Consider the following 23,410-nt stretch of genomic DNA (forward strand, 5'->3'; position numbering starts at 1 on the left):
TCATCTTTTTCAATTAGCATTCAATTCTGTGAAGGCTGTGAACTGGTATATGATATATATTTCAAGATTACAGCAATGAATAACATTAAAATAATTCAATCAGTGGTTACCGCAGCAAACGCTTTTGATATATATCATCTCTCAAACTAGATAATATTGTTTACCACTTATTTACTGCCATTGGATTGGTGTGCGCTTGCTGTCCTGGGCAAACAACACTCAAATCTGTAGCCTACTCGGAAATAAAAAAATCAATCATCTCTCATCATTCCTCCTACTAACGCACAAGCATAGCATTCATAATATTGCTTATCATCTTCAGCAAATAAATTGTTTAACAGTATATTATCCATTTACATATTATTTTAATTACTGAATAGTAGCCTAATTGGAATCGAAATAGGAATACAATATATAGTACAGAGTGAGTCATATGTTTGGGAACCCTTCAATAAGATGGAGACTATTATAGATATAATACTGTAACTTTCAGGATACGTTATTGGTCGAATACTCTATCTTTTGACGTACAACTGAACTTCAACCCCTCATAAGGGGATGACTTAGGGGTTGTAACTCGAATATTTTAAATGTAAAAATCCAATGTGTGGTACATAATTTTGAAGGCCTTTTCAAAACAAGGAAGATGAGATCAATAAAAATGTTCTATGATACAAAATCCAAAATAGCGGCTGATTGAAGTTATAGTTTTTAAGGAAATGAGGGGGGTTGTAATTCAAATATTTTAAATGTAAACACCCATTGTATAGTACATCATTTTGAAGGCCTTTTCAAAACAAGAAAGATGACATCAATAAAAATTTTCTATGATACTTTTATCCAAAATGGCGGCTGATTGAAGGTTTAGTTTTTAAAGAAATGTTTGATAAAGTTCAATCAGCCGCCAATTTGGGTACATGTATCATAGAAAATTTTTATTTATGTCATCTTTCTTGTTTTAGAAAGGCCTTCAAAATGATGTACCACACAATGGGTGTTTACATTTAACATATTCGACTAAAAACCCCTAAGTCATCCCCTTATGAGGGGTTGAAGTTCAGTTGTACGTGAAATGGTAGAGTATTCGACCAATAACGGATCCTTGAAGTTACAGTATTTTATCTACAATAGTCTCCAACATATTGAAGGGTTCCCATACATATTTATATTATATTCAGTATAGATAACTACTACAATATAACCCTCACAACTACTGAGGAAAAAATCGTAGAGTTAAAATAGAATTATTTGAGTCTTCATTCTCAGAGTGTAGTAAATAGTAAATAGTACCAATTTTCAAATATTTTATAACTGAAGCTCCAGGTTTAAGTAACTATAACTGAATAGCTGGATTGGCCTTCAATGTGTTCAGATCATATAAATCCAGAGCGTGGTAGAATAATTTAAGAACTATTGTAGATAAAAAATTGTATGAGAATATTGGTTTTCTATTATGTAATTTGAAAGAGTTTTTATTACAATATTTAATGAGATCCATATTTTTCAGATGCAGCAGTGCGAGCAGTGAGTCGAACTTGCAATGTAAATGATGATAAACCAACGAATTTAGATCCTACCGGTGATATTACAACAGTCTCAGAGTTATGTCAGGGAAATCATGAAACAGGAAATGCTTTGAACAAGAAACCTGATGATAAGGACGAAAGAGAATCGGGATTGAAGAGTAACTACGAAGATCATCTCATTGTGGGATGCCTAACTCTTCCTGCTTTGAGATTGAGGAAGGATGGTAATAGGCAGGAGTTTGCCATAGAAAATGAGAGCAAAAAGCTGATATCGGGAGCTATTACTGAGTCTACACCACTAGAAATAGCACATGACAGCGCAGGAAGTAATCCAGAATGTGGATCACCCAAAAACCAAATGAAAAGCATTGACATGGGGTCAGGAAATACAGACGAGAGTGAACAAAAATCGAAAAAAGGAGTAAAGATGAAAATAGAGAGACAATCATCGATAGATAGCAGTAGAAGAACAAGGTTTGCTGAATGCACTAAGGGTGAAAGTGAACCAGCAGTAAGTTATAACATTAGAAGCAGGAGATTGAAGAGAGAAACCAGCAATGAAAGTAGGTTAAAATATGAAGAGGAAAGAAGAAGAGAGTCATCATTGAAAGGTGGAACACAATCTGAAGGTAGATTAGGAGAGGAGACTCTGAAACTGCATATCACAGAATCTGAGGGAAATGATAGGTCAACGTCAAAATTGGAAGAGACAAGTAATAAAAAAGACTTGGAAGTAGCATCGTCGGTGACAGAATCAGTCGCACACTGCAGCACAGTTGATATGAATAAAAGTTGTCAAGTATCAGCGACTGCGGCAAATAGTGAGCCAGTAGATGTTTTCGTTCCAACAACGAGAAAAATTTTCTCCCCCGTAAGGCGAGATAGCAAAGGCAAAGCCTCGTCAGTTATAAGTTACATAGTACGGGAAAATGCACCATCGGAACAAGTACCGTTATCGCCTAGACGTGTGAGAAGAAGAAATGAACAGGAAGACAAAACGAAAATACAAAATAAGAAGGTAGATGAAGAAGAGGAAGAAAATAAAAGGGAGAGTATAAATTTTGTTATGCCACCGTGTTGGATCCTGCGGGAAACCAGAGCTCAATCTGCTTCTCCAGCTCTGCAACGGCGTCATTTTCCTGTCCCAAGAAGTAGAGAGAAACAAACGGAGCCTGATCTAATTCCAAAAACGAGGAAAAATGTTGAATTGAAGATCGAGGAAGGTGAACAGACATCTAGTCAAGGTCAGTCTACCCCAGTTCCTGATGAATCACTCGCACATAAAAGCAATAATTTACAAGTGAGGAATAGTGAAGTGCAGGGAAACAAATTTGGAAACTATGGGACTCTTACTTCTCCAACTCCCCCTACTCCTCCTCTAGCAAAAAAGTACTCAGTACCGAATAGGGAAACTCCTAGCAGTGATTCAATGGACAAGAATACAAGTGAAGTGAAACCTTTAAGAAAATCAAGAACCGAGATAGGATTTCCACCCATATCCCCAATTCCAGGCAGAAGAGAGGTGAAATTGTCGAAGGAAACTGCTCCCAGTATACGAATGATAATAGCTAGATACAACCAGAAAGTGTCAGAAAGTCAGGAAATGTTGGGTTCGAAATCACCGGACAGCGGCAGTGGCTCTCCCCTCCCCTGGAGGTCGCCGGGAGCCGAGAGGAGGGTTCGCGTTCAGATGGAGAAGTACCAGGATGAAGTGAGGCGAGCTCTCCAGGGAAGTGAGGGCAGAAAGCACCACCATTTCTGCGGCGAAGTGAAGAAGTCAGCTAGTGCAAGTTTTATTAGAACGTTTGATAAAGGGAGCGCACAAGATCGCTTCGGTAGGAGACCTTCTGACAGTCTATCTGAGAGACAGACTTCGGAAATGAGGTACAATGGAATATTGAAGTCTTCCAGTGCCGGCTCCATTAAGCCTGCAACTCCTGTTCCTCAGAGACGTGAGGCAACAACGCCTCAAACATTAATATTAGAAACTACAGCCACAACAACACACATTCCACCATCAACACCTCCAGCACAGACTCAACCTTCTGAGAATCCGGTACTTGATACAGATATGCAGACTGTTACAAGCGTATTGGAGAACCAATGCATTGAAGAGAAAGTAGGTAGGGAAAGTAGAGTAGTTTGTAGTGCTGAGCCGTCAGGATCAAGGGCGTTGAGGATAAAGAAAGCAAAGGAGGAGTTTTTGTCGAGGGGACCTGGTGGTGTGAGTACAAATGCCGAAGTTAGATGTGAAGCAGTAACACCTAGCACTTCGGAGTGTGTTACGCCCAGCGAGGGTGCGACGAGTTGGTCCAAGGAGAAAAGTAGACTAAGCAGAGTGAGTTGTGAGAGTGAGGCCAGTTGCGACGAGGGCATTCTAGTGAGTGGAGAGGAGCACAGACAGCCATTCGATTCGCGACTGCTGGTGAAGTCGGCCAGTGCCGGCATGATCAACATAGACTCGCAGTCATTCGCCAGCACCCTGCCCGAGTCGACGAGCAACTCCAGTGTTCCGAGCGAGCAAGGCGCCTCGGCGACGACCTCAACCAAGCCACGGTTCGCGTTCTCCAACATCGCGTCGCGATTCAGGAAAGTGAAAATGCGTCGCCACAAGGAGAAGGAACGCGACAAAATGGAGACCGTTTCGACGCTGTGCAGACAGAGCCTCGTGGTTGACATTGAGAAACGCAAGGCGACCGACAAAGTGTCCAGCAAGAGCTGTCCCTCGTCACCCGTGCTCCACAAACGCGAGTCCAATTCTAGCTGGAGTATCAGTCCCCGACGAATTTTCAAACCGAAATGAAAAGTACTTCTAGAACATTGCATAAGTGTCACATCTATAATTTATATTTAAAAAAACTAAATCCAAAAAAGAGTTTTGTACATGAATATAGAGTTTATATTTGAGATTAAACTGCTTCTCAATATTGTAATTAAGTTTATTGTTATGTTGCGTTCCATCAAACCAATTTCATTTTCCAATCCACTATCTATTTTGTATCAACACTGACAATAACGGAGACACAAGAAATCTACAGAAGGAAATTACTAAGATATTGCAATTATTCGAATGCTAATGAATTAATTATTATTATTAAATGAAAATCCAAATTAAATGCTGTAATTCACCCCGAAGATTTCTGCTACTGCAAATATTGACCACAGGGTAAACAGCTAGATGGAAATTCGATAAGCGCTACTATTCAAAAATTATTTGTCAGCCCGGGATGACCCTGTGGTCAATATTTGCAGTAGCAGAAGTCTTCGGGGTGAATTACAACATTTAATTTGGATTTTCGTTTAATAATAATTACACAAGAAATCCTGACACATCAACCCATCATTTTAAATTGAAAATACAACAGCTCTTAAAAAAAATGCTGTAAAATTTGCATGCGTGTCCATGATTCTTTCGTAATTTACGAGCAATCCAATATGGAGCTACCACTCACTTCTTCCGCCAAAATAAAAATTCGTAGTGTAATCCATTTTTAACGGGAGCGTAAAGAAATGCTACTGAAATTCACCTAGAATTGTGTAGTGTGTATGGAGACGAAGTTACGTCAAGGCCAATTGGTTCTCGCTTGTTCCAAACCTGTGTTGAAGGAAGAATCACATTACACAAAGAACAACATAGAAGCCGTCCATTCACGTCACGTGCCCCAAGCACTGTCGAAGATGTCCGAAGGCATTGACGCTTGACAAAAATCATAAGAAACTCTCTCTCTAAATATTTAAATTATAATTATTATTTAATGAAATATAATTAATTAATTAATTATTAATTGGTCATACACACTACACAACTTGCGGTGAATTTCAGTCGCATTTTTATCCTTCCTGGTAAAAAACGACACTACGAGTTTGATGGTAGAAGTGAGTGGTAGTAGCTCCATATTGGATAGCTCGTTACTGAAGAATGAATCATGGTTGCCTCATGAAAATGACTGGTTTACACCACTGTAACTAAAATGGAAGAAAGTCCCCAGAAAGCGTCAGCCCTTTTCCTTCTACTATAAAAAACTAGTTTTTGTGAAGTTGAGAAGTTGATATTGTGGTCATTATTCACATTAAATAAAAAGACTAGAAATTGTCAAGAAACTACAGATTTTATTGATAGTTAGAAAGACCGGTTTCGGTTGTTACACCATTGTCAATCTCTGATAAACAATGAGTTGAAACCTGTCTTTCTAACTATCAATAAAATCTGTGCTTTTTTCACAGTTTCTTTGTCTTTTTATTTAATATAAAAACAAGTGTAATGTACTGACAATAATTAAGATAAATTTTAATAGAAAGCAGTAATATATATTTCAGACTTAAACTTAACACAAACTAACTTGTACAATATAATTATTACTTCTATTCAACATGTAAATAACAATATTTTTAAAATAACATTTATTATGAAAATATGTTATATAAATTATCTTAGTAATTTTAACAATAATATTTTTGTTTGATATTGGCTACATTGCACTAATAATATCACAATATTGAACATTTATCACTTTTTTTTTGCTTTTCGAAAATATTTATTTTAGTATAGATTTGAAGCTGTCGATAGTAATCCTAGTTGTCAGTTCGAATTTTGATCTTGTCATATTGGTAGAGAAAACATGAATAGGATTATCAAACCGTTACAAGAAAAAACTAATTACTAGATCTCAAAGATTAAGAATGCCATTCAATCATTCAATTTCAAAACTTATAAAACTATTCATCAAGAATTACCCTTGATTTTGTCACAACAATTCATTTTTTAAATGTGCACAGTACTGTACATGGTCTTAGAATATCTTCCGACATATCTGACAAAATTATTCAATAGCCCTAATGTACCTTCGATTGGTTCATTGATCAGAATCATAGTTCATTGATAAAAAATACATTTCATTGATAGAAATCATCATAGTCCATTGATCATAGTCAAAGGTTCATTCATAAAAATACAGTTCATTAGGCCAGTATTCATTCAATAGGCAGTTTCAATACGTAAGGTACTACTACATTCTAGAGATTTGGAAGTGTTGGGATTAGAAAGAGCCTTCCAAATATGTGTACAAAGTGGGTATACAAAAAACATCTCGTTGATTGACTTGTATCCAGCACCAAAATTCCAATTCAAACATTAACTTTGAAGATTTTATCCAAACAATGTCCATTTCTCTCCTTGCTGACAAGGTCCTTATTAACTACATCACATAAATTTGTGAGATATTTCAGAGTCAGATAATATAGATAATTCAAAAATACTAAATCTATATCTAGTATATAGATAAAGATATGGAACTGTACATGAAAAGTATTCCCATTCACACTTCAATACATCAAGGCCTAAGGCATCAATTATATAAATAATTTAATATAGCATACCTGATAATAAAAGTAAATAGCAATCGAAATTTGTAGCAAAAAACAAATATTGGAATTATTTCATGGTATTTACAAGGAAGCATTATGTCAACTCAGAAGCCTAGTCTAAATATGAATCAACAACCACCAAGCATTTATAAATTCTCCTACGAATATGGCTCCCAAATTATGGAATGATTTTTCAGGTAGCTCTTTTCTTATCTAAAATTAAAAATCAACTAATTCTAACGAGCAATCTAAATCTAAACAGACCCACATTAAATATGTGATTGAATATTCTATCAACATAGAATATCCAGATATCTACGAGAATAGCATTTTAAAAATAATTATCAAGTCAATTTCTGAAGTTAGAACACAGTAAGAAATGCTTTCCTGGTATGTGTCGTAAGCTCATCGGTGGTATTAATCTAGGATGTAACTTTTTGAAGATAGTTACGTAGAAAGATGATAATCACACCAAATTTGATTGTTCGAATATTTGTTCTTCAACTGCCGTAACTCACTTCATACCCAAAGCTGAAAGAAGAGGAATATCATCGCAAGGTGAAGTGGAGGCTGTTGCTTGCGTATTATGATTTTCCTCCTGTAATAGGAAATAAAATGTACACATCACAGAGCAATTAAGCAAATTCACAACTAATCCATTCATTTTAATAACAGGTTATGTGTTATGTGAAGTCAGTATCATATTTTCTTCATCTGTTAGCATGAATAGAACACAAATGATACCGATCAATAATATAGATCAACCTGCATTTATATTAAGCATGCAAGGCAAATCGATCTTGCCCCATGTTTCACCCAAAAGCCACCAAGTTTTTATTTGCCACGCTAACTGTGGTCGGCTCTTAACAGGATCCGAACTCAGCATGGATGATGTGGCTATGCGTTGCACAAGTGGGGAAAGGCTCCAACAACTTTTTGTGAGTGTGGCGCTGTTCAAGCCATAAGACACAATGTAGAAGAGTGCACATGAACAGCTTATGAGGGCAGGCTGGATGACTTCCTGGTAGTTATGCCAAATGCAGTGGCATATTTAAATTGACTAAATATATGTATATAACTTTTAAAAATGTATTTTTATTTGTGTTCCACCTTTTTTTAAAACTTGTGACTAAGATGACATCATTGTTGATATGTGTGACTTGTGTTGAATAAAATAAAGATTTGTGTCGTGGCATCATACGCTAAATAATAATAATAATAATAATAATAATAATAATAATAAAGCATTTTTAGCCTCTCCATCTGCTTTCTCTTGCATGCATTAGTAAATGTAGCATATTTTTAGTTTATGTAAAGCCTTTTTTATATTTTGTTTTAGAAAAATGGATTCATTCATTTACTTTGGAATTAAATATCTCAACTTCTACATAGTTACTATAAAGCTGAAACACAATGAAAGTTATCAGATACCCTTTATTCTATCACAATTTAACTCCTCAAGAGCCATTTTCAAGTGTCTAATCATTTCAGTAGCCCTAAAAAGAAAAGTGAGTATTTACTATCAAGTGTTTCGTCATGGAAAACACCATCTAAATACAAAGTTTCCTCCCATACAATCTTTTTTTTTCATTTATTCTATGATATAATATAAAATATAATATTAGTGAAATTGCAACCTGCAATTTCAGCACAACCTGCTATTAGTGAGACCCCCAACCGAAACTAGATTTTCAATTTTTTAAACGAACTTTGGCGATTTCAATTTGTTATTCAACAATGATAATTACTAATAATTATTATTAAACGAAATTCCAATTAACCTTCCGGCAGTAAAAAGTACAACAGTGTCGGTTTTTTTGCTGCTCAAAACTATTGAATGGGGTGGTGTCAGTGAATGAGTCACCTATGCATTCTAAAACTTTCCACCCATCACTCCACTGAGTTGTAGTATCAACCGAGCAATGGTTCAGTCTTTAGTCGCCACAGTGAATAAGTCGCACTGTGCATAAGATAGGGAAAGACTGTATACGGGGACTGTAAACGAACCAATAACACAGAATTGATGGCTTTGTTTGAGGTAACTTATTGGGCTATGAAATGTTAATCATCCAAATGTTCATAGGCGTAAGATAATCCAAGAAGATGGAAAAAGTAATTATACAATTAATTAAAATGTTTTGACAGTAAACAGAGTACATAAAACTTGGAAAATTGGATGTTGTAAAAAATACAACACGCGACTGCTCGTGTGATTGAGTAGGGCGCGACTAGCGGAAGGTTAAATGTTGTAAATCACCCCGAAGACTTCTGCGTAGTGATAATCACCTCATCACCGTTTCTAAAATACAAAAGCTTTCTTAAACCATATGAGCTTTGAGATTCTTACCTGGTAAGATGAGAGGACCCTAGGCAAGTGGTTGGAGTTGGCGTAGTTGTTGTTGGTAGTGGAAGAGTAGTGGGACTGGGTTCTGTTGATGCTGCTCGCTGTTGCCGAGTTCACATTGGAGGGAGGCGTCACGCTGATCTGCGGACTCAGCGTCTCGACTGGCTGCGGCTGGCTCAAGTGAGACTGACGCACTATCTGCAAACAAGACTTTTATATTCCATTTTTTTTTCATTTTATATTCAATTTATTTAACAGGAGTTTCATTTATAAGGTATCATATCATCACATTACAAAGTATCATCCTATTTCTGGCAAGTAATTTTTTCATTATCAAAATTTTTACTCAATAAAATGATCGAATTTCATCAAAGTAGTAACTAGGTATTCTAGCTAGCTATCTTTGAAAATGTTGTCAGATATACAAAAGTATTGGAAGTCATTAATCCCTTAATTGGGTTGAAGACTTGTAAATATAAAATTCAACAATCTTTGATAATGTCACAACCACTTATTAAAAAATTGAAAAACTAGCTTTGTTTCTTACACTAAAAACCTCAAACGAAATTAATTTCCCAATTTAAACGAATTTTGGTGATTTCAATTTGTGTTATTCAATCTTTCTGTTTTTCCGTTGAATTTCTTTATGTGAAATAAATTTTACCATTCATCATCAAACCCTTATAGAGTTAGAGGTGAATTCCATATGCTCAAGTTGGTATTCAATGTATTTTATGAAAATTGTATATCCTATATAATTATTACTTAATTATGTGAAGCCCATTTTGTTTCTTCTATTGTATGTCATTCTAGCAGTATATGTCTAATATTTAGAGACCAGTCAGTCACATCAACTCACCCATCTACGTAGTTTTCAACTCTAGTTTCAAGATCTATGCATACCATCCCACAACTCCAACGAGGAAGTTGTCTTGTCTTGTTGAACGATTCATACTCAATCAATAAAGATGCGTTAGCCTACTTTTAAATTCATACACGTTTTCATGTTTATTTATTTCATTTCCATGTAGGCTAAGTTATACCAACTGGCCTCTATGCCTCGGGCGTATTTTGTTTATTCATTCATATAATAGAACCTTATCATTATGTTAAATCATTATATTTCTGGAAAAGTTCTATGTTTCGGTGATAAGATACTGATTTTAACTTTTTGAGACGTTATAACGGGAAAACTTTTTTCCTTAATTTTCTTCAACTAATAAATTAGTAGGTAGCATATTATAGTGAGGTCCATGTTATAATGGCAGTTGAGCAAGATAGGTGAAAGAGATAGAAGAAGAGCGTTGCCGATTCGCCGCCTTGTTACTGCCTTATAGAGGATAGCTGATACCGGTATATCTGATTTGATATTGATTGTTCATTCTTGTTTGAAATATCCAATAATTATATTTTATTCGTCAAGAAAATATTTTTTTATAAAATATATATCAATGTCCATGTTATAATGGCTGTTGAGCAAGATAGAAGAAAGAGATACAAGGACAGCGTTGCCGATTCTCTGCCTTGTTACTACCTTATAGGCCTATATAGAATAGCTGATACCGGTCGGTATATCTGATTAATTTTTCATTCTTGTTCAAAATAATAAATTATATTTTTTCGCCACACTGCACAGAAAGCAGCTGTTTTCCAGTACCTACGTAGATCTGAAAGACATTGTTTGCAAACGACTCTCGTCTGACGTCAGAACAGGTTTCTTTCCGGCTAAGGCCGGAAAGAGTACCCTAACATGGAACTAAGAAAGGTGAGACTGCTATTCTAACTTTTTTGAAAATGTGTTTGGACAACTGTGCCATATGGTGCATTGTGTTCAGAAGGGTGAGATCGGAAATTTCCACCCCACTTTGAGTAACCTACGAAGTCTGGTTCTTGAGATATGAGACATCAAAGATTCCCCCCCCCCCATAAAACATTCTTATTCAATTTATTATTCTTATATAGCTGATGCCAAAAAGTTAGGCGGCTTCATGGGTCACATGGTGTAACCTACTCACAGCTGATGCAATTCATCTATTTATTGTCTCTTTTGATTAAAAAATCAGCTGTTGGAACGCACAAGAGACCCACGAAACCGCCCCCTTTTGGCGTCAGCTATACCTGTAGTGTGGCGAAAAATATCGTACGCGACTCTCTCAGAAAGGTGTTTACGGTATTCGGATCCTCATACCGTAAACACTAACTTTCTGTGCTTGTAGCGTAATATATTATATTCGTCCAGAAAAATATTTTTTAATAATAATGAATTTTCATAAATGAGATTGAATATTTTATGAATGAAATATACATCTACATTGTTGAAAAACGATCTGGAAACTTTGGGGAGCTAGAGAAGGATAGTGCTATCTGCTTTGTTGAATGATAGTCACAGATAGCAAGACCAATGTTAATCAAATACTGCCATTATAGCGTGGACCTCACTACAGGTATAATAGAGGACAGACTGACCGGTGGGTTTGGTGCGGAAAGTCGCCGCTGTTGGCTGTGATCGTGTGCTATTTGCAGCTCAATCGGAGTTGTCGGCTGCAGGCTGTTGTGCCGAGCCATTACTGCAACACAAAATTCAAATTCAATTGTAATTCATTTATTGGTTTAATGATATACAATAAATTAATTAAAATAATTGGGTGAAGACCAGTAGGCATAGCCCAAAACTGTTCCTCCCCCGAATGTTGATACATATTCTAGTCCAGAAAGTATCTCATGTTTTCTACACTCAACTATAAAATTGTAGTCCAATTTTTCATACAGATGAGATGACAATATGCATGTGACTACGAATTTATTTTGGACTAAAATTTCATAAAAATTGTACACGTGAAATTCTAACCTTATCTTGGACTTTGTCACCTATAAATTTGGAAGAAAAATAGCACAAGGACTACCTTATTATTTTATCTACCAATGTTATTACATTAGTGGCATTTGCATTTTAAATGAATAGATAAATAAAGTTTGATGTAGATTTTATAAACGTGGAGTTCATAATAAATTATAAAATATTCAAAGAAATTATGTAAAAAAGTTTGTTTTGGTTGTAAAACTATTGGTGAAAATAAAATACTTTTAAAGAGGAATTGAACTTTGAAATACTATAAATGATTTAATGAATGAATTAATAAAAATGACTCCATTTACAAAAAAAAAAAACTGAATATATTCACACAATGAGCCCAGTAAGAATAATTTCCAGAGCATATTCTGGATGAAAAAATGACAATATACATTTGAAAGTACGACATTATTTACGGTTATAGCCGCTAAGATTGTCTGCCAGGAGACGTCTTCTCTTCCCCCCAGTCATAAGATTGGTTGAAAATTTTGAAGAAAATAAGCTATCAGTGAACCAGAAGATATTTGCAAAATGAGAAGACAGATTAATGTTGAATCAAGAAGAATGAAAAAGGCTGGCCACTAACGGTAGGACAAGCATGTACATGCATGTTTACCATGCACACACACACATGTTCATTATGCGTAATTTGTCATCACCGAGAGGCTTCTAATATGAAATAAACAGCCGATAACAATGAATAAACCGCAGGAAAATTACAAATTAGAAAAACCTCAAACCTCAAATAGAGCAGCGAAGAAAAAAATAAACAACAAAGAAATCGGAGATACAAAAAACCTAATCTCAAAAACTTTTGCTTGAAGCCTTTCGCTGTGATGACACAACAAAATCGGGGATACAAATCCTAACCTCAAAATTTTTCCTTTACATTACATTGAAGATCCTATAATTTATTATTAAATCAACTTGATAGATCCTATAATTCTGATAGTACAATCAATAGTGAGCATACTGACAGTTGGCCTTGTGCAGCTTGCGTCGCTCGTCAACCAGCACGTTGAGCTTGTCGAGCACGTTGGCCATGTCGGGCCGCTGGCGAGGCACCTTGTGCACACAGCACTTGCCCAGCTGCAGCAGGCCGGTCGCCGTGTGCAGCGAGCCATCAACAGTGCTGCTTGCGATGCCCCCTCCACCCGCCTTCGCATCCACCAGCTGATGGAGGTCCCCGTCGCTCATCTCCGTCACCAATTCGTACTGGCCATTCACAAGTTATTCAATTAGAATAGAATCAATTCACTTACATGGGCTATATTATATTATTTATATCAATTAGAATAGATTTGAATATTACGTTTCCAACCTCACAATCATTCGAAAAAAAACTCATTTACAGTATGTTGTTCCAAAGAACATTCAAAATAGTCTCACCAATCAAAATTTCACTAAATACGGTATATGTCTCATCTAATGTAAAAAGCTGGATAATTCAAACATACTATTTTAATATTAACATAATTCAGGCTAGATTATTCATCTGATTCACAGTTTTTCGATGAATTTTTGTTCGGCTATGGTTTACTGCACTGGAATGAACTACATCCTCAACTTCTAAAAAATGTGTGCCAACGCATACAAATATATTTATTATTTAGCATGTATAATACTTTTATATTTATTATTGTCTTGTTATTTTTGTTTTCTTTCACATTATTACACTTAATTTGAGAATTAGTGTAAGGCTAGGCGCACACCAGTTAGTCAAGACAAGACAAGACAAGACAAGACATGATCAGACACGTTTAGTCACAATACTTCACATTGTTGCTTATGACGCAACTCACACTGATTAGTCATTGCTAGGAAATGTCTTCACATAAGCAACCAAGTGAAGTATTGTGACTGAATGTGTCTGATTATGTCTTGTCTTGCGTTGACTAACAGGGGTGTGCCTAGCCTAATGCAGACAGACGGAGGAAAATTCCCTCCCAAGGAGTTCGAATGTTGCAACGCACACAGACGTCTGTCTATATGTCTGCATATGTCTGCTTATTTCTGCATTCAATTTAATTTATTCATGTTAGATTTTTCTATGTTTGATGACCTTAACCCTAAAGGATTTTCAGCAGATTTATTATTGTGCAATAAAATACATTATTATTGTAAATACTCACTTCTCTCTAAAGGGCTATTAAAACTATTAAAACATAATAAAAAAATTATTATCGTTTATTTTGTTTTATTTACATTTGAAAATGGCTCTTATGAGTTGAAAGTAGTTATGATTCAATAAAATGATAAACGGTACCGTATTTGATAACTTTTATTGTGTTTCAATATTATTGTACACTTTTGAATTGAAACTAAAGAGTATAACAATATTACAAGAATAGAGTAAATTGTACTTATAATGTTTCAAAGTTATTTCCGAGAAATGGACAGAAATAAAATAAAATCGTTAAGGTTTTAGAACTGAAAAAAACTTTTACATACAAGAAAATATGGTTCTGACAATTCATAAACAAGGAAACTATTTGTATTGTGCTGGGTATGAGCACTACCTCCGTAAACTGACTTGTTTACGGAGGTAGTGGTATGAGCCCAAACTTATTCGTGAGAAACTAATGAAAAAAGTATGGTAAGAAATTAAAAGAAAAGTAAGATGAATAGATAAATAGCAAGATTCATGGATGAATAAAATATTGAACAATTTTTAAAAATATTTGTTATTTAATCATATATTTGTTACTTAATCATAGATTTGTTACTTAATCATAGATTTGTTACTTTTATCTATTAATCCAACACTAAACATGGACTATGTAGAACTATATAATCGTCCGAAGTAGACCATTTCCACTTCCCAGTGGCCGGGATATTAAACTAGAGACAACTGTAGTGCACCCCAGCATACTAAAGGTATATTTGTACACATTTTTCAAATGAAAGTATGAAAATTATGTGAGATCACTTACCAAATATTTTTTCTGTCGTTGATCATCATAAGCACGTAAACCCGTTGCAATTTCAAACAAAACCTGAAAAATATGAAAATACTGTATAATCAACTCACTGAAAGGATATTTTGATTGAATCCATTCACATTAAAAGTTATTGGAAATAAAATGTCAATACAACACAGAAAATACTTTTTCGCCACACTTGGATGTAATGAGCTGGTTTACGTGCGTCATATGGAGGCCGAAAGTGATTGTTTTCCGACCAGGCCGGTAAAACTTTACGGCCCTAGGGCTGTAAAATGACCTTGAATAACAGCTGATCGTGTCCGATCCCGATCTCACAAAAATCATAGAGAGATAATCTCATAACGACTGTAATAATCTATATAATTATGTATCGTGAATCGCGGTATTATGTCTATAATATATTTTATAAATTACTGTTTAATAATTTAATATTTATTGTGTTTTTGATATCAAACAATGAATACAATGGCTGCATTGTCCATTGTCAGAAAGGTACGGTACGTATCGCAAGTATTTAAAAGTGAAGAATCGAATTTGAAATCAAAGTACAATAATTGTATCAATATTTAAAAGTGAGGTAGAGTAATAATTGTTTCTTTTTTATTATCGAATTCCACTTCTTAATGCAATACAATCAACTATAATAACAAGAAAATACAGCAGAGATCTGAAGTTTAAGGTAAGCCTACTGGTGAAACTCAGCCTTGACTAAAAAATTCCTAGTAATTTTTCCGTAATTCATTATTAAAACTTTTAGATAATTTTTCTTTAATATTGAACCATATAGAGAAAACATTAGGCCCACTCAAGATTGAATCTTCGAATGTTTTCTCTATGATTTCAGAGCAATATTTTGTTGTGAAAATGCCGGCAAACCGGCTTCAAATTAATATGCCGCTATACACTATATTATAGTAGCCTAAATACGTTACCTGACTTAATTCAGAGTGAAAATTTTATTGTGAAACAGATAATAATATTAATTTTAATAATATAAGTCATGAGCCAAAGTCTGTTGTACCTTTGACTATAGAAAGAACCTTCTTCTATAGAAAGAACAACCTTCTTTCTATAGTCAAAGGTTGTACGCTTTTTAGGAGTGAAGTAAACTTTTTTAGAAGTCTAGTTTACAGTATTACGTGTATGCTAAGAGTTATCAGTCAGGCCTCTTCCTTCAACAATACCCAATAGCCGAGAGCATAAAGGTGTAACACAACTGAACTCAGCTCAGTGAATAACAAACACGATCTAGGTTCGAATCTCGGTCAATGACATTTTTTTTTGTCGATGAATTTCGACTTTTATTAGCTATTTTTTATATTAGTTACCATAATTTAAATTTCAATCAATTTTTTAGATATATTTTGAGACAAACTGTGAAATATGCAATTATATTAATTTTTTCATCACATTATTTCAAAATAGTAATGAAAATTCTATTCATCCATCTATCCATGAGATATTGCACCGGGCGCAAAGCGCGAGCTATAAAAATTCAAACAATTATTCGAAATATTAATAGTATAAAAATATGGTCACTATTGTAAATTATTAATTAGTAATATTGAAATTAATTGACAGTGAAAGTTGTCATAACCAACATTCAAACTATCAAAATAGGCTGTTTGAATTTTATTAATTTTTCAATTTCTTATAAATATTGGGAAGTTTTTTTTTGGTGTGGCGAAAAATAGCGTTCTCAACACGGGCAAAAATGTTTTTCCGGCTCTCGAACGCTTCAAGTTCTCGACTTCGTCTCGAACTTGAAAACCGCGATCTCGAGCCGGAAAACGTACATTTTCGACCCTAGGTGCGAAATATACTATTTCGCCCCACTTGGATGTAATGAGCTGGTTTTCGTGCGTCATATGGAGGCCGAAAATGATTGTTTTCTGACTAGGCCGGAAAAGTTTTACGGCCCTAGGGCTGTAATAGTATATTTCGCACCTAGGGTCGAAAATGTACGTTTTCCGGCTTGAGATCGCGGTTTTCAAGTTCGAGACGAAGTCGAGAACTTGAAGCGTTCGAGAGCCGGAAAAACATTTTTGCCCGTGTTGCGAACGCTATTTTTCGCCACACCAAAAAAAAAAAACTTCCCAATTTATAAGAAATTGAAAAATAAATAAAATTCAAACAGCCTATTTTGATAGTTTGAATCTTGGTTATGTCAACTTTTACTGTCAATTAATTTCAATATTACTAATTAATAATTTACAATAGTGACCATATTTTTATACTATTAATATTTCAAATAATTGTTTGAATTTTTATAGCTCGCGCATTGCGCCCGGTGCAGTATCTCTGCTGTATTTTCTTATTATTATTGTTGATTGTATTGCATTAAGAAGTGGAATTCGATAATAAAAAAGAAACAATTATTACTCTACCTCACTTTTAAATATTGATACAATTATTGTACTTTGATTTCAAATTCGATTCTTCACTTTTAAATACTTGTGATACGTACCTTTCTGACAATGGACAATGCAACCAACATTATATTGTTAAGGCTATGGAGATATCATCGTATTCTATTGTTTGATATCAAAAACACAATAATAAATATTAAATTATGAAACAGTAATTTATAAAATATATTATAGACATAATACCGCGATTCACGATACAAAATTATATAGATTATTACAGTCGTTATGAGATTATCTCTCTATGATTTTTGTGAGATCGGACACGATCATTCAAGTTATTCAAGGTCATTTTACAGCCCTAGGGCCGTAAAGTTTTACCGGCCGGGTCGGAAAACAATCACTTTCGGCCTCCATATGACGCACGTAAACCAGCTCATTACATCCAAGTGTGGCGAAAAATAACCTTGAAGTCAGCTGATTCTGATTTTATGTGAACGTGTTTACAAAATGGTTTATGAAACGGAATCAGTTTATGCTTCTAGAATTGAATAAGTATTCTGCAATAAGATACTTTTTAAGTTTTTTTATTCTGCAATACTTTTACTTTATACAATACTTATACTTTTTATTCTGCAATAAGATACTTAAGATCATTTTATTTGGATGAATAAAATACAGATAAGATATATATTATAAACTATTCAAATTTGATTTTCAGAGTAGGATAGAACTTCTAACCTAAACTTCCGAAGTCAATGACAACAAGCATTGTTGACGTTGACATTGAGATTGGCCAAATTTCAAGTGTGCTAAAACAGCTGATCAAAGAACTTCATTATTTGTGTTTATTATTCAAGAATCAGAACATTTATAATAATATCATCTTATTGTCACTTGGGAGAATAAAAAGTATAAACTCAACCTCTTACATAATTGAACATAATCTTTTAAATTATTTAGACAAATCAGAATAAAAAAATAAAAATACTTGGACAATTTCCTAATATTCAGATTACCTCAGATTTGCTAGAGCTATGACCTTCCGGTTTTGCTTTCGAAAGTGCCTAATAAACAATTATTCTCATATTTATATTGTTTATTTTTCTGTGTGGCGAAAAAAAACGTACTCACCATGGACAAAAATGTTTTTCCGGCTCTCAATCTTTTCTAGTCTTGAAAACCGATTTCGAGCCGGAAAAGTCTCATTTTCGGCCCTAGGTGCGAAATATACTATTGATTGTCAGTTAAAACAGTTGCAAAAACTTTAATAATGGTTGAATTGTTTTTGGAGGAATTGTAGCAAAGACAACTGGGACTTAGTGGAAACTCACCACGCCAAAACTGTAAGTGTCGACCTTGATGGAGAACTTCTTCTGTCTGAGAAACTCATCGGGCAGATAGGGCTTAGTGCCGTACACTTTGCTCACTTCCATGTGAGTGTACTGCTGCAGGGGGCCTTCTCTTGCCAGGCCAAAGTCTCCGATTTTCGGCTCAAAGTTCTTATCAAGAAGAATATTGGCACTGCAACACATTCAACACAACAATTAATAATAGCTATGAACAAGAAAATCAATTAAAAAAACATGATTTAATAGAAAAAAGGATATTTTCCGTCCAATGCTTGTACTGTTTGTTAAGACAATAATATTAAATAATAAAAGACGCTGCTTCGTTAATTTGCCGGCACAAACTTTGATTCAATCACCACATTATTCAATGTTTCTTTGGCTTCAAATCTATGGTATAATTGAAATGCCAAGTTTCAAGATTCTTTAGTAAAGAGTGAGCATAAATTATTGAACACATTTCATAGGTTAATAAAAAAAGTAGCAAATAAGTTTAACTTAAATGGATATTGATGTAATAAAAGCCAATTTCTAATAGGTTTATCTATAACACATGAAAAGTTCGACAAATTTCAACATGAGCACCTCTTGTTGCACATAAAATATCTAAACAATATTCAATTTCACGCCATGCATTGTCGATCTGGAGTGATGTCCCGAGTTACGGCTTCAATTCTTCGTTTTTGTTCATAAATATTACATAACTTCCTTGCATACAACTTCTTTTTCACGGCCATACTCATAAAATGGAAACGTCTTTGAACGGTAAAAACCGATTATCTGCTTTCGTGAAACCACAGAACGCACATAGGTTTCTCCTGACGCTCTGTCACCCCACACCATTGAGTCGACTGTGTCACCCCCACCATTGAATCGCCTGTGTTTCTATGAAGGTCATGACAAATTATAGAAGCTACACCAATGTTTGCCACAAAAATAAGCGCGCTACTACTATTTTTGTTATTCTTTTATTCACCTATGAAATGTGTTCAATAACTTATGCTTGCTCTGTATTTCAGATAGCAAGGGCTTTTGAGCCTTGACTTGCTACAAATAATGAGGTTTTAAAGTGTTGATTTGATGATTTCCTCATATTCCTCATTTCTCAATTTCTAGCTTTGATGCTTATACCAGACTTTGATTCCTTAAAACAATAATGTATTAGGATTAACATAAAATAGCACATTTTCATTGTTTTAAACTCATTTATCAATTTCTAGCTTTGATGCTTATTCCAGACTTTAATTTCTTAAAACAATAATGTATTGTGATTAACATATATTGGCACATTTTTATTGTTTGAAAACTAACTAATAAATAATTATCTATCAGTTGTTCACCTCTTGATATCACCATGAATGAGTGGCTTGTCACAAGCAGAGTGAAGATACTGCAATCCTCTAGCTGTACCAATCGCAATATTCAGTCTCTGCAGCCACACGAGAGGTTTTGTGTTGTTCTGTGGAGAGAAGATTGATTACTGAACGATTAGTTATATTTGACGATTGATTGTGAACGATTATGGTAAGTTTCATCTGAAATAATTAACAAAATGTAAAGTTATAGAGGCTAGACGACGAGTTGGAAGAATGAACTGTCTTAGCTGTGATCTAGTGTGAGATCTTTTAGCTTTTAGTGGAGTAACATGCCCCAACACAAGCTTTGTTAGAAGAAAGGTATGCAACATATATTTTTTATATTATCTGAGTGGATCTGCTTCATAAGGCAACCGTAATGCATGGGGAAACAAGAGACCACAATTTATTGCTCTGTCCTGTACACATAGAGCAACTTAGAGCAACGAAAGGACCACTTTATAAGGCAGTGTAATCCTATTGTATTAAGCGAGCAATTTCTGTATATCTGTTTATATTTTTCTATTTTTATATCATTCTGGTTATCTGGCTATCTGGTTATTTGTTATCTGGTTATATGGTTATTTATGTTCAACGGATCTCGAATACGGCTCTAACGATTTTCACGAAATTTGGAACATAGTAGGTTTATGATATCAAAATTCGATTGCACTGGGTCTCATCCCTGGGAAAACTCGCTGAAGGACATAAAAAGGATAATTCATCCTTGAAAAAACAGATGATGATTTCGTCGTCTGACGATAACAGAAGATGCGTGTGCCTGTGTGGGAAATCAGCTGTGTAATCAATTAGCTTACAGTATCTCGCGAGAAATCTAGAAATTTTAATTGACTCGATCAAAATACAGTAATCTGATTTGTTGACATGAGATGGTATATATCATAATATTCAAAGTTAATCATTATTTTACTGTTCTAAGTGATTAGTGAGTGTTATTTTGTTATTCAATTTGGTATGTAAACAATCTAAATTAGAACTTTTATGTTTTTCAAATATTTAGACTGAAAATTGGACCTGAATTCACGTGTATGGAACATAACCTACTTTTTGGAATATTTATAGTGTATAAATCAAAATTCGGGGAAGAAACAGTTTTGGGCTGTGCCTGTTAGTCCTTCCCCAATCATTTTAAAAAATTGAGTTCTGTTTATCAATAAATAAATAACGAGCAAAGCTCAGTGCTCCGATATTTGAATCTGGAGTTGTCATCAAGAAATATTCTTCTGTTCCTCCTCTAAAGGCCGTGATTGGGCACTCTTTCACTATGTGTTCAATCGTTTGCCTTTCCCCACACTCACAGGAGGGTGATGGTATTTTGCCCCATTTATAAAACAAGTCAGCACTCAGTTATCTGTGTAGATCTGCTTCATAAGGCAACCGTAATGCATAGGGAAACAAGAGAACATAACTTATTGCTCTATCCTGTACATGGAGCAACTAAAGGACCTCTTTATAAAGCAGTGTAATTAATCAACGAATGAATTCAAATCATTTGGCAATTGAACAACAAACAAGAATTTTTGATCCTGGAATTAAAACCACCATTTAAAAGGAGAGATTTCAACCATTTAACAGACAAAGCATTCTACTCAGTTCGTGTGTAGAATTAGACAATCAGAACAGTTAAAATTGCAACCGGAAATTCATTTTTCACAGATCAAACCTTTAGGACTGATAACGATAGACTTTAGACCCATATGCATCATCTCACATAATAATCAATGGGACCATACCTTCATGTAGTCGTAAATTGACATTACATGTAGATGGTGTTATTCTTTGTATTTGAGTGTTTGCTCTGAAATTGAATAACAATTTACGAATGAAAGAAACATAACATACTTACATAACAGTACAGTAACAGTAAATGAATAAATAAAAAAATAAAAATAAACAGTAACAGTAAATGAATTAAAATTCGGGGAGTAATAGTTCTGACTGTGCCTGTTGGTCCTCCCCCAACAATTTTAATAATAATTGTATTATTATAAGTATATCATTTTATTAATAAATGAATAAATATATTTCTCAAGTCCAATTATTAAACTAAATTTCAAACAATCTTTGTTTTTCTTTGATTTTACTTGTATCAACTTTTGAACTTGCCTTCTCTTTTTTGCATTAACTTACTTTGTTCAAATATTATGTTAATATATTGATCACTATAAAAAGTTATTTATCTATTTGCAATGGTGCAGACATTCTTGAAACTTGATGCATTCAATGTACAAATAATGCAAATAAAGCAGTGACTGTACCCGACAGCGCAAGCGATCGTCGAGCGATCCGTTGGGCAGGAACTGGTAGACGAGGCAGGGCGCCTGGCCACCAATCGAGTAGGCATACAGCGGCAGGATATTGTCGTGCCTGAACGAGCTCAGGTACTTCAACTCCTTCGACGATTGCTGGCGCTGCGTCTCAACCAACTCTTCCGCCAATGTGTCTTTCTGCAATCACAATACCATCAAAATATAACAGTCTTTCTGCAATTTCAATAAGTTAAATACAGTGCAACAGTAGTGTGATAATCAAACAATGTGAAATACAGCCCAAAAATAGTTTGTTTTTTTGTCAATTTGGTGTAAGGGTAGCATTCCTGACCGGCAATTAGGAGGTACTGGGTTCGATTCCCGGGCTGACACATAAATTTTGTATTTTAGCGCTCATCGAATTTACATCTAACTGTTTACCCTGTTGTCAATATTTGCAGTAGCAGAAGTCTTCGGGGAGATTTACAGCATTTAATTGGGATTTTCGTTCAATAATAATAGAGCTTCTTCATTGCCAATATAGATCTATCGATGGAATAGTTTATTAATTTTTTGAACTTTTTGAAGATTTCTAAGATTGATGCTCGTTGCAGGACACAGCCCTCTGGTTTGTCCTATAATATTGGTTTTACCTATAATATTATGTGGAGAAAAACAATGATTTCATGTTTATGTTTAAATGAAATATTTTAATGGTGTTTTTGTTTTGAAAATATTTGTATAGTATTATAGAAAACTAGCCGTCAGGCTCGCTTCGCTCGCCATATCCGTCTAGCCAGGGGCTCCGCCCCCTGGACCCCCGACTGGATTGTCCAAGAATGAGATCATGTTAGGACAATCCAGTCGGGGGTCCAGACTAAACGTCTGGCTAAACGGATATGGCGAGCGAAGCGAGCCTGACGGCTAGTAATATAATATTCCCAGGATTGAAGTAGCAGTGCCCAATCAATTTTTCCTCGATAAATGCATTTAAATCTTCAACTTGGTGCCAACCTAACAAAGTCAACTCAACTTAATGC

At 34.7% G+C, this 23,410-nt stretch overlaps 2 protein-coding genes across 4 annotated transcripts in view; one reads left to right on the forward strand and one right to left on the reverse strand.

Annotated features, from left to right (window-relative positions):
• The window catches only part of LOC111044420, a 36,990-nt gene extending 32,531 nt beyond the window's left edge, over positions 1 to 4,459 (forward strand). The window contains exon 18 of the mRNA XM_039419880.1: positions 1,508 to 4,459. Within this exon, the coding sequence (XP_039275814.1) occupies positions 1,508 to 4,329 (2,822 nt within the window). The 3' untranslated portion in view covers positions 4,330 to 4,459. The remainder of the gene's footprint in view (positions 1 to 1,507) is intronic.
• Positions 4,460 to 7,389: 2,930 nt separating this feature from the next.
• LOC111044425 (serine/threonine-protein kinase pelle) overlaps positions 7,390 to 23,410 on the reverse strand; it is a 29,200-nt gene continuing 13,179 nt past the window's right edge. For 2 of the 3 annotated variants that reach the window (XM_039430918.1, XM_039430931.1), the window contains 8 exons: positions 22,380 to 22,568; positions 20,086 to 20,204; positions 18,731 to 18,920; positions 15,019 to 15,081; positions 13,063 to 13,300; positions 11,701 to 11,801; positions 9,238 to 9,432; positions 7,390 to 7,488 (listed from right to left, as the gene is read on the reverse strand). In XM_039430918.1, the coding sequence (XP_039286852.1) occupies positions 7,405 to 7,488; positions 9,238 to 9,432; positions 11,701 to 11,801; positions 13,063 to 13,300; positions 15,019 to 15,081; positions 18,731 to 18,920; positions 20,086 to 20,204; positions 22,380 to 22,568 (1,179 nt within the window). In that variant the 3' untranslated portion in view covers positions 7,390 to 7,404. The remainder of the gene's footprint in view (positions 7,489 to 9,237; positions 9,433 to 11,700; positions 11,802 to 13,062; positions 13,301 to 15,018; positions 15,082 to 18,730; positions 18,921 to 20,085; positions 20,205 to 22,379; positions 22,569 to 23,410) is intronic. The other variant, XM_039430924.1, reaches the window with a different exon arrangement.

This window comes from Nilaparvata lugens, chromosome 1 (genome assembly GCF_014356525.2).
Source record: "Nilaparvata lugens isolate BPH chromosome 1, ASM1435652v1, whole genome shotgun sequence".
NCBI lineage: Eukaryota > Metazoa > Arthropoda > Insecta > Hemiptera > Delphacidae > Nilaparvata > Nilaparvata lugens.